This window comes from Zalophus californianus, chromosome 4 (genome assembly GCF_009762305.2).
Source record: "Zalophus californianus isolate mZalCal1 chromosome 4, mZalCal1.pri.v2, whole genome shotgun sequence".
Classification (NCBI taxonomy): Eukaryota; Metazoa; Chordata; class Mammalia; order Carnivora; family Otariidae; genus Zalophus; species Zalophus californianus.
The window spans coordinates 4,232,798-4,248,320 of record NC_045598.1 but is presented as its reverse complement, the minus strand read 5'-3'; the positions used below and the strand labels follow the sequence as shown (position 1 = coordinate 4,248,320).

At 58.3% G+C, this 15,523-nt stretch overlaps 1 protein-coding gene across 6 annotated transcripts in view; it reads left to right on the top strand.

Annotated features, from left to right (window-relative positions):
• The window catches only part of ACOT7 (acyl-CoA thioesterase 7), a 107,742-nt gene that overhangs the window by 34,513 nt on the left and 57,706 nt on the right, over positions 1-15,523 (top strand). For all 6 annotated transcript variants that reach the window (XM_027570381.1, XM_027570379.2, XM_027570390.1 and 3 more), the window contains exons 2-4: positions 1,259-1,376; positions 7,768-7,924; positions 12,282-12,373. In XM_027570381.1, the coding sequence (XP_027426182.1) occupies positions 1,259-1,376; positions 7,768-7,924; positions 12,282-12,373 (367 nt within the window). The remainder of the gene's footprint in view (positions 1-1,258; positions 1,377-7,767; positions 7,925-12,281; positions 12,374-15,523) is intronic.

Genomic DNA, 15,523 nt, shown 5'->3' with positions numbered 1-15,523 from the left:
CGGTTGGGTAAATATTTACCTGGAGGGAAGAATACTGCTGGTGAGCATGCATTGTATTGGCCGTGTGCCAGGCACTGCAGCTGGGCTTGTTATCTGCATTATCTCGCGTGAGTCTGTCCTCCCCCGGTCAAGTGCAGTGGTTCAGTTTTGCCTATTTTAAAGACAAGGAAGTGGAAGAACGAGAGTTTGGTCAGGTCGCCCAGCTCACGCATAAGAGCGGGAGCCAGGAATGATCTCGGAGTCTGACTGGCTAGACTGAGCTGCTGAGTGGAGCTGTCAGGAGACCCTAGCCCCAGAGGGTGGTGGAGTTCCCTGGCCCTGAGCCCCCGAGCAGAGGGTGCCGGTCCTGGGGGCTGCACTGGGTGAGCCCAGGTGGTCGGCGGGCATGCTGGAACTGTGGCATGTGCTCTGCCTGTCCCCTGTCTCCAGGCTTGAGACTGCTGAGGGCAGATTTCATTAGCCTGACTGTGGTTTGGGAAGGTGCCAGCTTGGCTGGGTTTGCCCACTGTAGGAGCACCAAGCTGGCTTCTTGGAATTCCAGAGATTTCTTGGAGTTTCCCTAGCACTGGCTGCCCACAGCAGGGATGCAGTTTTTCCTCTTTGGGGCAATGGGTGGCATTTCAGTCTCCCCCGACCCTGGAGGGCTCCCGGCTCTCGATCCCAGGGACTCAGCCCCCTCAGGTGCCCCCGAGGAGCTCGGCAGGCTGGGGCAGGTGGTGCCAGGTGTTACCCCACTGACAGGAGTCTCAGAGCTGTGGCACGTTTCCACTTCTCAGAGAAGCCGAGGCTACATGCATTAGCCCCTCTGGGACTCCTGAGGGTGGTCTTCCACGGGGTCACGGCCTATGTCCTGGTGCTCATTCAGCCCTATTGGTCGTTGGGTAGCATGGGAACCAGGAGGGGCAGGTGTGCTGGGAACCCCAACGGCCATGCTGCCGCCTTGCTGCCTTTGCCAGAGGCCCCTGCTCTCACCCCTTCCTGACTGGGTGTCTGCGGCCCCGGGGATATAGTCCCGCTGTCTGTCTGCCTGCCTGCCTCCCTGCCTCCCTCCCTCCCGTGGAGACAGGACCCTGCAGCCCCTTGTCTGGGGCTGTCAGATCAGCAGCCCACTCTGACCAAACTCCCGGGAAGTTCTTCTTCCTTCTTTGGGAGACTTTGGTCTCTTTGGAGGACCTTCTCCTCACCCCGGGTTGTCGCTGTTCATGAGTAACATCCTTCTCAAGGGCCTCATCCTGCTGCTTCTCTCTCCTCTGCCTAGGATCATGCGACCGGATGATGCCAATGTGGCTGGCAACGTCCATGGTGGGACCATCCTGAAGATGATCGAGGAGGCAGGGGCCATCATCAGCACCCGACACTGTAACAGCCAGAATGGGGTAAGTATCTGCGGACTGTCACCCAGCCCGCTTGGGATCACCTGAAAATTGCAGGCCCGGGAGGCCTGGCGTCCCTTTGTGTGTGGCATCGTACCACTCTTGGGTCGGGACAGGAGTTTGCTTGGAGTGTTCCCCTCCTTCATCCCCTGGGCCTTGGGAACTTCTGGAATCCCTGGATGGGACCCATTGGAATGGTGCTTGGTTTGGGATGTTTGGGATGTTTGAGATTCATCAAGGAGGGATGGGGGACAGTCAGAGAGTAAGCTGGGAGCTGGCTGAGAGCTGCCTTTAAGCTCCTCCCTCTCCTTCCAGAAGAGTCTTGGTTTCTAGAATCCCCTGGAGCCTGGCTGCCCTGGGCCTGACCCCTCCCCTGCCCCATCGACACCCCCAGGGGCGGGGTGGGGCCTGGGCAAGCACTGGCACTCTTGCCAGGGAAGCCCAGCGAAGCCCTGCCGGAGTGCCTGGGATAAGGGCCAGGCTTTCTGCTTTTGCAACTTGGGTAGCTGGGGGGCATTTGGCTCATCCTTTCCTGCCCTGCCTCCAACCCCGAGGGACCTGACTTCTCCTCTCGAGGCTTCCCCAGCCGCCTTTGCTCGGGGAAGGGGTTCTGTCTTGCACCGCGCTGCCACCTGGGGGCCAGCAGAGATGCAGTGCCACTAGCCTCTGTCCCCGTGGGCCTGGGCCAGCCACCTGCTGTGATGAGAGGAGGAATGCATGCTCGCTGGAGGGGGGGCGGGAAGGAGAGAGAGCAGCGTGCATGCGTGTGTGTGTGTGTGTGTGTGTGTGTGTGTGTGTGTGTGTGTGTGTGTGTTGGGGGGGGGGCACCAAGCCAGGGGGAACGTTTTATTTATTTATTTATCTTTTTTTTAAAGATTTTATTTATTTATTTGAGAGAGAGAGAGGGAGAGCACAGAGGGAGAAGCATACTGCCCGCTGAGCAGGGGGCCTGGTGTGGAACTCGATCCTAGGACCCTGAGATCATGACCCGAGCCAAAGGCAGACGCTTAACCGAATGAGCCACCCAGGCGCCCCTAGGGTTAACGTTTTAATGGGTGGATACGGGCCAGGGGGACCTCGGTGTGCTGTGAAGGAGGGGCTCCCCTGCCCAGCTAGGAGTCTGGATTTGTTCAGGTGCCCTGGGAGTTCTGGGGCAAACCAGGCCATGTTCAGAGTGCGCCCTCTGGTGGTGGCGGAGAGGATGGGCCTGAGCTTGTCGGGTTGGGGGGGCCGGGGGGTGGGGGGGCTGGTGGGGGGTGGGGGGGCTGGTGGGAGGGCCCAGCACCTGAGAGACAGACAGGGAGGGTCTGGGCAGGCCTGGCGGGAGAGGCCTGGCACTGGGAAGGAGAACTTAGGATGGCGGAATGGGGGAGAGGGGAGCCTTGGGTGGCGAGGACCCACGAAACTGCTGCTGGGTAGCATTTTGCAAAGCTCTGAAGTGCTTCTGCTCATCTAATCCTCCCCACACTGCATTATTATCCCCGTGACCCCAGTTGCACAGGGGAGGAAGTGGAGGTACAGAGAGGCTGCATGCTTGCCCGAGGCTGCAGGGGGAAGCTGGGGGTAGGTCTGGGCCATGAATCCTGGCCTCAAACCTGTGCTTTGAGCCCCTGGAGGGAGCCTGGGGGTACAAGAGGAATCATTTTGATGTGTTGGCTTGCAGGTCTCTGGACTGGTGGTCCCAGGCTAGGGGTGCAGAAGTTCCAGGCTTGGGAGGACGTGTGAACCCCAGGCAGCTCCAGGTGGTTAGATGCTGGCATGGGGGCCAACTGTGGCCTCTGAGGGGCTTCGCTGGGGCTCTGGGTCAGGGAGGGGGCACCCTCACCCCACTTCCCTGGGGGTCTCATCCAGTCTATGCCTTTAGTACCGTCATGTAGCCCTGGGGTTCTGTTTCTAGCTGGGACCTCTTGGTTGGCTCCATCTGGATACTTAGTTGGCCCCTTGACCTTGATGGGCCCGAAAAGACACCCTGGACCTGTCCCCAGGCTGCTCCTCCCACAGTCTCCCTCTCCTTTGTACATGACTCTGTGGCATCCGGTTACCCACACTCAGAACCTGGGACCTTCAGTGACCCCATTCTTCTTCTGTTGTGGGCACTGGTAGCCGATCCTGTTGGCTCCACCTGCTGGGTAGTTGTGGATCTGAGCACCAGCCAGCTCCCGGATCTCACCTCCCATGCCTTCCCTTTAACATTCCCTTGGGCCACACTGGCTCTCTTGCTGCTGTGTGAGTGGCCAGTGTTCCTACCCCAGGGCCTTTGCACTGCCTCTTCCCTCTGCCTGAGCTCCTCTTCCCCCAGATATCTCCATGACTCCCCCTCACCTCCTTCCAGTCTGTGTAAATATGACCTCCACTGAGGCCTTTCCTGATGACCAGCTCCCTCCTTGCTCCCAGCTGTTCTCCACAGCACTGTCACTCCTAGAACATTGTGCGTTTTGCTTATTTATCTTTGGTCTGCTCACCTCTCCCCTCCACCCCCGTTAGAGTGTAAGCCCCTTGAACGGAGGGACTTTTGCCTTCCGGGTCCCTGCTGGATGCTCAGCATCTGGGTGGAGGCCTGGAACACAGTGGACTCCCATTGGTGATCTGCTCATTGCCAGTGTCCTGTGGAGCACTTCCGTTTAATAGGCACTTATGGTGCACCAGCTACCACACTGTGTGCTTGACCTTTTCTTTGCGGAATCTTCCTGACCGTTGTCTTAACCCCACGTTGTGGGGGAGGTGCAGAGGCCTAGAGAAGTTACATGGCTTCCTGAAGGCAGAGTGGTCTCCTCTACGGTAGTGTCCGCTGAGTAGGGCAGGTGCCGGCCGAACAGTCGTAGTTGTGGGAGCGAACTTTCTGGACCCACTCACGCCCATGTCTGATCCCCACGCATCTGTGAGAGGGGGCGGCTCACCCCCCTCTCCACGGATCATGCCCTTAGGTCCTGGTGGCACCCTGCTGGCCCCACTTACTTCAAGAGCCAGGGAGCGGCAGAGCTGGGAGTTCAGCCCAGGGCCCCTCGCTGTCCGTTCTGGCTCTGCATCAGCAGCTGCTATCCTGGCTCCACGTGCTGTGGCCGCTCCGGAGCCCAGCCCCCATGGCTCCCCCCCCCCCGCCGAGCCCGGTGAGCACCGTGATACCGGTCACCTCTGGGAGTACGGCGGAGGGCACTTCCTGGGGTAGACTAATGAGAATGCTCTGGGGTGGGGGCTGCCCCTCCTGCTTTAAGCCCCCGAAGCAGGGAGGTCCAGGGCTGTGTCCGAAGCACAGGCAGCCAGAGGTGTGTTCAGCTTGGAGATCCTCCTACTGTGTACAGATGTTCATTGGCTCCTGTTTTGAATTTTTGGGTCACACCTGTTCTTCACAGAATGCCTGAGGCGGGCCCAGTGCCCTGCTAGGCCCCTGGACAGCAGCTCACGGTCAAGGTGCCTCTGCCCTGGGTCCAGGCCCATGCTGCCTGAGTCCCAGCCTGGTGGAGAGCCCCCAGGCAGCCCACCCATCTCTTAGGCTGCCCTATAAACATTCATTCTCTCTTTTAGAACCAAGCTTAAGATTCCTAACAAGCAGCTTCCAACCCAGAAGAGCAGGTTTGAGGCCTGTGCCAGGCCTGAGGGCTTCCTGTGGCGGGTGTGTGTTGACAGTGTTCCTGAGAGTGTGGAGAGCTGCTCTGTATCCTCCTGGGTCACTGTGTCCACGTTCCAGGTCATGGAAGGGAACAGAAACGCCACCTGCCAAAAGTTCACACCACCCTGAAGTGCAGGGACTAAAAAGTCAGCCAGTCTGCTCGTCTTCTCTGCCCCTCTGGCAGAGTCCTGGCCCCACACCTCCCCTGGCCCTACAGGCCCTGCTGACCCCTTAGCTTGCACCTCCTGCTGTGCACCCCTCCCCCCCAGCCTCCACCCTGCACAGTCCTGCCTGCTCCCCGCTCCCCTGGGGTACAACTCCATACCTGCCTCCTCCCGATTGACATCATTTCACTCGGGATGTGCCCTCTGTGGGGAGGCCGCCCCCTACCCCCAGCACTTCCCACACTGCCCCCTTCAGAACACTTGCCACCGTGGGGCATTGTCCTATTTTACTTATTTATCATTCGTCCCCCTGTCTGAACCCAAGCCGAGGGCAGGCGCTCTGACTCATTCCCCTGAATCCCGCACCAGGTGCGGAGCCTGGCTCCACGCATGCCAATATTTCCCGCCTGATCTGCGATCTCGGGTCCCCTGGTATACCCGCAGTCAGCCACGGCCCAGAAGCAGATGACCCTCCCTCCGACGGAGCATCAGAGGGTCAGTAGTCGCCTAATCTGTGTCACCTGCCCACATCGTTCACCTCCGTCATCTCAGCACGCAGGCATTTCATCTCTCCTCCTTCCAGCAAGAAGTACACCGAGATGGAGCTCAGGTCCATCCAAGACTAAGCTGCATTCCCATTAAAAATGATTCATTTTATACATGCACGTATGCTACCCGTGTGTGAGTGTAGCCATACCAAAGTTTAACTGCTCTCCAGTGAAGACACCTGGTTTCATTCGGGTTTGGGTCTTGCTGACAGCGCTTGGATAATTCCACCAAGCCGCCCAGAGGCGGGGCCTCTGTTCCTGTCCTGCTCGGCTCTGCAGGTGCCTTTCCAGCTTTCTGCCAGTGGGTGGTGCTGTAGCCACAGAAGTCTACTTAGAGGCGCACTTTGTTTTAGGGCCAGTGTGACTTAGGGGGCGAGTAGGGGGGAAGCCGGTGCAGATCAGAGTGGCCACAACTTAGCCCTGGAAACTTTCCCAGCCACTCTGGTCCCCTGCTTGCTGAGACCTGACTCTGGCACGTTTATAGGAACAGAAACTGGAGGAACCCCCAACCCTGTGTTCCTGACTCACCTGGGAGGCGCAAAGGTGCAGGTTCCCTGGCTGTCCTTCCAGAGAGGCAGGGGCAGGTCCCGTCGGCTTGACGTGGGCCAGGGAAGTTGCATGCCCCAGAGGCGGCAGGTGGGCTCTTGCACAGGTGCCCCAGGAGGTACCACCGGCCCTCAAAGTGACCATTACTGCAAGCTCAGTGGACGAGGGGTACTGTGAGGATTAACTGGGAAAGCGAATACCAGAGCAGGCAGGGCCGGATGGGCAGGCTCTCAAAGGTGAGCCCCCATCTCCCACTCCCTGCTCCCCACCCAGCCAGGGGGTAGCCGGGGGGGGGGGGGAACCTTGCACACCTGTACCCAGCCTCCTAGAAAAGAGGGTTGATTCCCGGGAGAAAGCAATAGACGTGCCAAGTGCTCTGCTTGGCAGTGAGGGTCTGAGGTCCCACAGTTGGGACTCCAGCATCTTGTGTCATTCAGTTCGAGCAGACGACGTGGAAACAGTTCTTTGTGCCAGTCCCGGCTGGGGGCAGGGGATGGGGGAGAGAGAGGCACTGCTGTCCTGTTGAGAAGTACTTCGAGAACATACACTGAAGTGTCCCTTCAATCTGGGAAACAGCCCCCAATACTGAAAATGATTTAAGTAAAAGGACACCCATCACAGGATTGTTTATGATAAGCAAATGGATCCAACTGGACCCAAGTCTCTGATAACGGAATATTCCATTCAATTTGGCCATTAAACATACTTTTGCAATGGGGTGTCATGACGTCAGTCATGGAAAGGGCCATGCAGAAGAATGAGGAAGTCTGTCACCTTTGATAGAGAACAAGCACCAGCGTAGACTGTCGCGTGCCGTCCAGATGGCACTCCAGGCGTGGGTGTACTCGGTGGCTGCGTCGATCCCTTACGGAAGGGGTCCTGGGTGTCTGGGGACCAGTGACAAGATGCACACCTGGTACCCTATACCCTTTCCTTCCTTTCAATTTTGAGTCCTGCAAATGGGTTCCTATCTGAAGGATAAATAACAGTTAAATAAAGGAATATTGATTGCGAAGCACCATTTGTAATGCAGGCAGGTTATTTTTCCTTGTTTTGAGTAGGAACAAAGCAGGTTGTGGACACGTGTGTTTATGTTTGCCTGACTGTATTAGACTGAATAACTCAAACGAACCAGGGAGATCCCATTTTTGGGGAGAAGAGCCTGGGAAGGAAGATCCTGAAATAGAACACTGGGTTCTCTTTGGATGGGAGGAGTGATTTTTCCCTCTTCGGTCTACTTCATTGTGTATTTCCCAAATTTTCCGTAATGAGCATGTCTTTTTTTACTTTCCATTATGGAAGTAATACACGTCTTTTGTAGAAAAATTAGAAAAAAGAAGCCACTGCTAACCCTCGCTGCTCAGAGATTCCCACTGGTGTCCCCATGAGGCCTTTCCGTGTCTCCCGTGGTTTTGCAATTAGGGATGTGTGATGTCAATAAATGGCGTTACTTTCACAGTGGGAAGAAGAAAGGCCACTTTCGAGGAGCACGTCCAGGGTTGGGGCTAACCTGTCTCTGGTCTCTGCAGGAGCGCTGTGTGGCCGCCCTGGCCCGCGTCGAGCGCACCGACTTCCTGTCACCCATGTGCATTGGTGAGGTGGCGCACGTCAGTGCAGAGATCACCTACACCTCCAAGCATTCCGTGGAGGTCCAGGTCAACGTGATGTCCGAAAACATCCTCACAGGTAACTTGTGCCCGCGTCTCACCAAGCCAGCTCGATCGGGACTGGCGCCAGCAGCAGCCGTAGCTCACGTTGATGGGGGGTGACCCTGGTGCCATCCATGAATGATGTCCATTACTGCAAGCTCAGTGGACGAGGGGTACTGTGAGGATTAACTGGGAAAGCGAATACCAGAGCAGGCAGGGCCGGATGGGCAGGCTCTCAAAGGTGAGCCCCCATCTCCCACTCCCTGCTCCCCACCCAGCCAGCTCCACCCAGGAGCAGATACTTCTGCCATCCTTGTTCTGCAGGCAGGGACAGGTTAAGCAGTGAGTCCCGACAGCGTGCTCCCCCAGTGGGATTTGAGCTCGGGCCCGGTGCGCAGCCACTGCCCCTCTCGGCTTCCCCGGGCGGAGGCCTGGTGACCGGCTCCTCAGGGGCAGAGGGGTGGCAGTGGGCTGGGAGGGCACCAAGCCGCCCTCCGGCCCCCTGCTGTCTCCCCACCACCACCACCTGCCTTGCTGTTCCCTGGAGGTGGGGGGCCACTGGCTGGGGGGGAGAGGCGGGGGTGGGGTGGGGGTCCCTGCCCTGCCCTGCCCTTATCCCTGCACCCCTGGCCCTGCATTCCAGGCTTAGGCTGAAGCTCACTGGGCGAACCTTTGACTCTGGTTTGATCTGAATATTCTCTTTCTCAGAGTGGTAACCATGGAAACCCCTTTTCATCCTCCCACCAGGCTCTGCAGGGGAGTGTGGCGCAGCTGCTTTTTATAACCGGGCTGCTGACTGGGAAGGCAGGCCCCTTTGTCCCCTTGCTGCCCACCTCCGGGTCCCACGTCGTCCATGCAGAGGGCAGGGTCCTTGGGTCTGCCTCCTGATGCCCCTCGCCCCTTCCTTGGCCGTGGCTGCCTGTAGGTGCTGTGCTCAGAGGTCTTTCAGGGGCTCAGACTTCTCCCCTCCCTGGGCCTAGAGCACAGTTATCCCTCTGGAACATCCCGGTGACCTCAGCAGGCCCGGCTGCGGTGCAGGAAATGATTTAGCCGAGCAAGGGCCTGAGCTCGGGGAGCACTCAGCATCCCTGTGCCCTGTGTTTGTGGCCAGGCCCTGTTGCAGCCCGTGGCTCTGGCACTGCAGGGACCATGGCACAGAAAGGGGTACCCGGGCATGGTCTTCCCACGATGGGGCCTTGGGGCCCCAGTCATCGTTCCCCGTGCTCTGTCTCTCTGTGGCCCAGGCCTCCTCCCCTGGGCTGTGCTGGGCTTGACGGGAAGTCACTGGCTTTGCTGCTGTCAATCTCCAGGCTCTCCCCTGGCCGCCCCAGCAGGGTCGCTTTCTCATGGTGATTTTCAGCAGGAGCCAGGGACTTCAAATGGGGGAGGGGCCCCTGAGGAACAGAAAAAAAAAGTCTCTCTGTTGGCGATGGGGAAGAAGCCAGGAGAAAAAGTGGAGCTCAGCCGCACGGCTTTGGACCCCCAGCATGGTGACTCTCAAGGGGGCCATTTGGTTGTCACCACTGGGGCAAGGTGCTGGCATCCAGTGCGGGGAGGGCAAGGGTGCAGCTGCACAGCCTGAGCGCACAGGGGGGTCCCCACCACGAAGGGTGACCCGGTCCTATATATATGTTCCTGTGCCAAGGCTGAGAAGCCCTGCCCTCGACCATGAACTCTGGAGGGAGAGGGTCATGTCTTCCTTCCTGGCAGCTTCTCTTGGCTCACAACAGACATAGAGCTGATAACTACAGGTGAATGAATGACGGAGTGAACGCATGACCACGTGAACAGAGGCTGTTGGGAAGGGCTGTGTTTCTGTGCGGAGATGGGAAGCTGACAGAGGGTTTTGTCTGGAACGACACGCTCTGCCTGAATTCTAAGGGATCGCTCCCACTGTGGGGCAGGAGGCTCTCGCCCGGAGCCGTGGCGGAGAGATGGCAGCCCTCTACCCCACCAGTAAGGATGCACCCCCTGCCCCCCAAGCACCTGGTCGCTCAGCCTCGGCTTCGCTCCTTCCCTGCAGGATGGGCACACAGATCTGATGTGCCCTGTGAAGGAAGAACTGGCAGTGAGGAGAGGTGCTGCGGGCGTCCACCCTCACGGGACAAGGGGGCAGGCTCTGTGACCCCACTGGGCTCTGCTCCTCGAGATGGGGCCTCCTGACCCTCAGGCCTCCCCTGTTACATGAAGGGGGCAGCCGCTCTTGGAGCCCTGAGGGCTGTGGCTGTTCTCCCTGTCTTGGTCATCTTCCCCAGAACCTCCTTCTGAAGGGCCAGATGCCTCCTTTCTCATTCCACCACTGTGGGTCTGTCTCTCTCTCTCTCTCATTTCTGCGTCTCTTTCTGTAATTGCCACATCTGTGCATCTGCATCTCTGTCGTACTCCCTCTGTCTTTCCAAGTTTGGATCCGTGCAGATCTCTCTTATTCTGGGACCCTGTGTCTCTCATGGCCTCCCTCTCTGTCCTGACGTGTGTCTTTCTGCCCACGTGTCTAGGGTGTGGCTGGTAGCTTCCTTGTCCCCTGCAGTCCCCCCACTGCCTACAGCAGTGCTTGGCCCCGTGGACCCAGGGTGACTCTGACGGGGGGCGGGGAAGGAACTGAGACCCCAGGAGGCAGGGGTCCCCTGTCTTGTGTGTCCCCCTCCTCCGGGGCTGGGCTGCCTGTCAGGAGGCAGCCAAGCCAGTACACGCCAAGGCAGACAACCAGCAAACCTTTGCCTTCGAGACAGCTCATTCATCTCCGGCAACTGTCAAAATATTAAGCTAACTGGGACATGATTGTTGCAAATTGTTCCAGAAAATAGCTGGGAGCTCTTAAGATTTTAAAACAGGTGTTTTTAACGCTGCAATTGTCTTTTGATGGTTTTATTAAATGACGGAGAAAGTACAATTAGCATGTTTTGCCTCATTTGCCCCGTGGTGCTCATTTGGGTCTAGAGGAGGGCCACTCCGGGTTTCCATGGAAACCGGCTTGTCAGGCTGGCTCTGGCAGAGTCAAACAGGAAATCTTTATTCCGAAAAGCAGGCTGTCAGATTCACTCTCAGTCAAAGTGCAGTGAAAATATTTTCCATGTTATTTGCCTGTGGTTCCCAAGCACAGGGAGCCTGTTGTCCTGCTGGGGCCACCGTGTTGGGGCCAAGTGCTGGTGGTGCAGGCCCCGGGCGCCGTGGGCTCACCCGCCTATGTGACCGCAGGGCCTTGGGGCTGTGTTCAGGGGAGGAAACCAAAGCCCCCGGCTCCCTCTGGGAAGGCAGGTCAGAAAGCACTGATAGAGAGGGAGCTCCACGAGGGGCTTTACAGAGGATGCCTGGCTCCTCCCCATCCTCCCCGCTTGCTGCCCTTTATTTCCTGCAGTTTTGCTGTTCTCTGCACTGAGGATCTTGTGTGTTGAGGAAGCTACTTTTTAAGGCATCCTTGCAAATATCTCCCTCAAAGTACTGGGACCTGGAGGTGTAGGTCTATACACAGAATAGCACCGAATTGCTGTGTGACCCTAGGTAAACCCCTTAACCTCTCTGGGCTCCAGCTTCCTCCTATACAAGTGGAGGGTGCGGTGGACCATGTGATCTCTGGACTTTTCTGACCCCTGGTTCTCAGCCCAGACAAGGCCTCTCTGGTAGCCCCAAGGAAGGTTCTGTTTCCTGTCACTCAGCCCACAGTGGGAGCCAGCTGCCCACTGCCCGTCTCTCAGCACTCCACTCTGAAGTTTCTCGATTGAAGCTCTTGAGTCGGTGGCAACAAACCCGAGCGTCTGGTGTGAAGTCTCCCACTTGCAGGACGGGCCTTGCCCGGCTGGCCGCGCAGCTGTGCTTCAGTTTATGGCCTGGCCACAGCCGCTCCCCAGGCTGCCCGCGTGGGCTCTGGCTCCATGTCTCCCCGAGCCTCATGTCCATGGGCCGCTGTCCTGGCCCCCGCCTGGCAGGAGCTCTTAGCCGTGTTTAGCGGGTGGACGTTCCCTCGCTGAGCACTGTGGCTTGAAGCTCCCGAGCAGAGTGTATTCAATGGGAAGTTCAGGGTCTGCCGGATCTGTTTGCAGAAACTCGAGTTCAGCTGGGGCTGAGTGCCCTGGCTTTGTCCCCTCTTCTCCGGGAGGTGGCTGGTGAGGGCCCCACCCGAGGCTCCTCAGGCTTCCGGGCGTGTGGATGGCCGGACTTCCCTTCTGTCAAACATCCATAAAGGGGCTGCAGTCGGAGCCCTCTGTGTTAGCAAATGCTGGAAAGCCAGGACCCCCAGACTTAAAGTGTATGCTCTGAAGCCTTTCCAGCAACCTCCAGAGGGGCAGCATTGGGGGGGGGCTCCCCACGCTCTGTGCCCACCCTCCCACCTTGTGTTTCAGCCTCACCTGCCCTGTGCTCTCCCTGTGCCATCACTCACGTGGTTTTTTTCTCTGAAGGTACTAAGAAGCTGACCAATAAGGCCACCCTGTGGTATGTGCCCCTGTCACTGAAGAACGTGGACAAGGTCCTGGAGGTGCCTCCAGTCGTGGTAAGGAGACCCCCCTCCCGCTTCTCTCGGGGGGCAGATGGCAGAGGCTAGCCAGGTGTCCCAGGAGAGCAACAGAAGGGGCCGGGGGTCGGCTCGGCCGGTGGAGTGGGGTGTCCCTGTCTGGTATATTTGTGCAGGTTTTGTTCATGCTGGGAGTGTCCTGGTGGACGACCCTCCTGGAGGACCCTCCCTCACGTCCCCGACCAGAGGGGAGGCGGGGGTGCGGATGCTGTCGGGTGACAGGTCCTTCTGCGAGAGCCAGGACCTCCCGGCTGCCTGGCCCAGGCCAGCCGCTCTCCATCCCAGCCCCTGACGAGACGGAGGCTAAGACAGCTCTGTTTCCGCCTCTTCTCCCACTGTCGTGGGTTCTCTCACCCTGGTTTGGCTGCAGAAAGAAGCGTCTTTGCACGAAGGGAGCCCGTTGTGTTCGTTCTGGGCCCGCTGCGGGCACGCTCGGGTGGACAGGCTTTTGGAGGGTGAATGTTGTGCCAATAGAAGGATTTAGTTCCTTCCCGAAAGTTACGCCTCACCGCCTCCTGCGGCGCCCCCAGGACACGCGTGCTTCTCCCCCGTGGAGGCCCACCGCTCTGCTCTCACACCTAAGCTCCTCTGGAGGGAGTCACCCCGTGGTTCTGGCGGTGTCTGCCGTGCAGTGAGCATTTTCCTGCACTCGTACAGAGAACAGATTTTTAACATAACGAAACCAGGAGCCGCCGCTATAGGACTGGTACCTGCTATTTGGCGCAGAGCTCACAGAGAAGCTGGGTCCTCTCCTCCTCATATGGGGACGCAGGCCCTTCCTGCCTGGGGAGGCCTGCTCTGTCTCCCTGGCAGACCTTCCCACTTCCTGCACCCCTGCAGGTGTAACACTGCCGGGGGGGCACTCCCTGCAACCCCCCCACCTCTGCCCGTGCCAGCCCAGGGTCCGAGCGCACCCTGGGGGCAGGCGAGGTGTAGGTGGCATATCTCCCCAGGTGGGGATGGCTGCCTGCGGGGCTCTAGCTGCCGTGCAGTCTAGATACTTAAACCGTCTTGAGACAGGGGAGCCCTCTCACGTTGAATGGGAAGGACGCTTAGACCTTGGCCTGGGTTGGCTCGGTGGCCTGCCCTTTGGTCCTGCGAGAGACGAGATGAAGTGCTACTTCCCGCTGACGGCACTGGCCTCACCCGTCCCTGCACAAGCGAGGAGAGCGGGTGGAAGCTCACGGCCAGGCCACGGAGCCCAGCGGCTCCTAGGGATCACCCCTCTATGATGGTCCTGGGGCTGCTGGGACGGAGGCCCCAGGGGAGGACGCTTCCGGTGTCTTCCAGCTTCTAGTGGCTCGTGGCTGCATCCCTCCCACCTCTGCCTCTGACTGCCCCTGTGGGGGTGTGCACCTCCTCCTCAGTCGTTGCCCTTGGGGTCCGTTCTGCTGCAGCGTTGCCTCATCCAGACCCCGGTTCTGTCAGAGGTCACCACGTGCGCGATTTCCCGTGGGCGGGAATTTCGACAGACACTGTTCACCCCAGAGCACTGCCCTTCCGTGCGGCCCCACCTGCCCCCTCCCGCCTTCCCTGTCTCTCCCCTCCCTGCAGCACTGACCAGGGGGAGGCCCAAGACTCAAGAAACAGGAGTGAGTCTGAAGCACAGTGATTTTTCTCTTTAGAAATTACGAGCATAACCACCCCTGCTTTCATCTTTTGCACCAAGCACTTGGTGCTCAGTTAGCCGCATTGCATGTAAATACGACATAATTATTGAACTGATTTCATTTTCAGATGCCACAGATTGTAGAAGTCTCTGACGGGCCATTCCCTGGCTTTGGCACCGGATGATACATGTTAAGGGGCTGATATTGAAGGAAGATTCTGGGGCTGAACACATGAGCCTTTGCTTCCTCTGGCTTCTCAGGGCCAGGGGGCTGAGAGCTTAGGGTCTTCAGCCAGCAGGGCAGGGGCGGGCAGCGTGCCGGTTCCCATCCTCCCACAGGGACAGGGCAGCTCTCCTCCCCGGGGAGCGCTCACCCCTGCATCCCAGAGGGGCCTGGAGTTTTCCCATCTCTTTTGTTTAGCCGGGTTTGATAAGGCATACATACCAACTGTGCCCTTGCAGAGACGGAAGCAGAGAGGGCTCCAGATGGGAGAAGCCATGCAGCTTCCAGCTGCAGCCGACGCTAATATTTATGGGCATTCGCCCCCCCCCCCCCCCCACCACATGTGAGCCCCACATAGAAGCCTTCAGTTGATTTTGAAATACAGGTCTGCTGTTGTCCTTATCCGGACGGATCCTGGAAAGCTTGGAGTCTGGCGTTTATGCTCATCGCTGGTCGTGTGGCCACGAGGCTTTCTAATACTCCCCCACCCCCGAATCATACCACTGACATTTTATAGACCGCTGTCCTTTATTTGAGACCACACACATCTGTCTGTGCAGGTGTGTGTGTGGGTCACGCACGTCTCTCACGTGTACAGTCGTACCACAGACATGTATGTCACACGCATCTCATAGAGCACACTCATGTGTGCATCTCCCTGGAAGAAACCCGGCTGTTCACCTTGTGCAGTGGTATTCAGTGTAAGACGCTGCCACTTGGCTCCACCCTCTTCCTCAGGGAACAGGGACCCCAGTATCCCTGCAGTGACCCTGGAGAGGCAGGGGGGCCCTCCGAGAGCAGACACTTTGGTTGTTGGGTTTTTTTCTTTTTTCCAGTGTCTGCAAGTGCGCTTGAGTTCAGAGTCTTGCCCAGGCCGTTGGACGTGTGCGCTGAGCTGGCTTTTGCTTCACATCAGCAGCGCTAGACGAGCCCTTGGGGGTGAGGGTGGGATGCCGGCCCATCGTTGGGCCTTCTAGCGATTTTATCCCTGATTCAGAGGCACCGTTGTGAGGAGGCTGCGTTTCCTCCATCTTCATGGCTCGTGCCTGGCTGGAGCCCTGCCAGCCATGTGTGACAGCCCAGGCCCAAGCAGCATGCTCACACGGCCAGGACTTATTAGGCTCAGGAGGTTGGCTCATTCTTAAAAAAAATCTCTTTAAAAGGCGCTTCTTGAGGACACTTGAGTTCAGCCGTGAATTTTACCGGATAGGCACAGCGCAGACTCTGCTTGTATGCTCTTTACTTTGGACGGTGGGACAGGGGGCCACAGTTTATTTATGGAGAAAAAGGTTTAAAA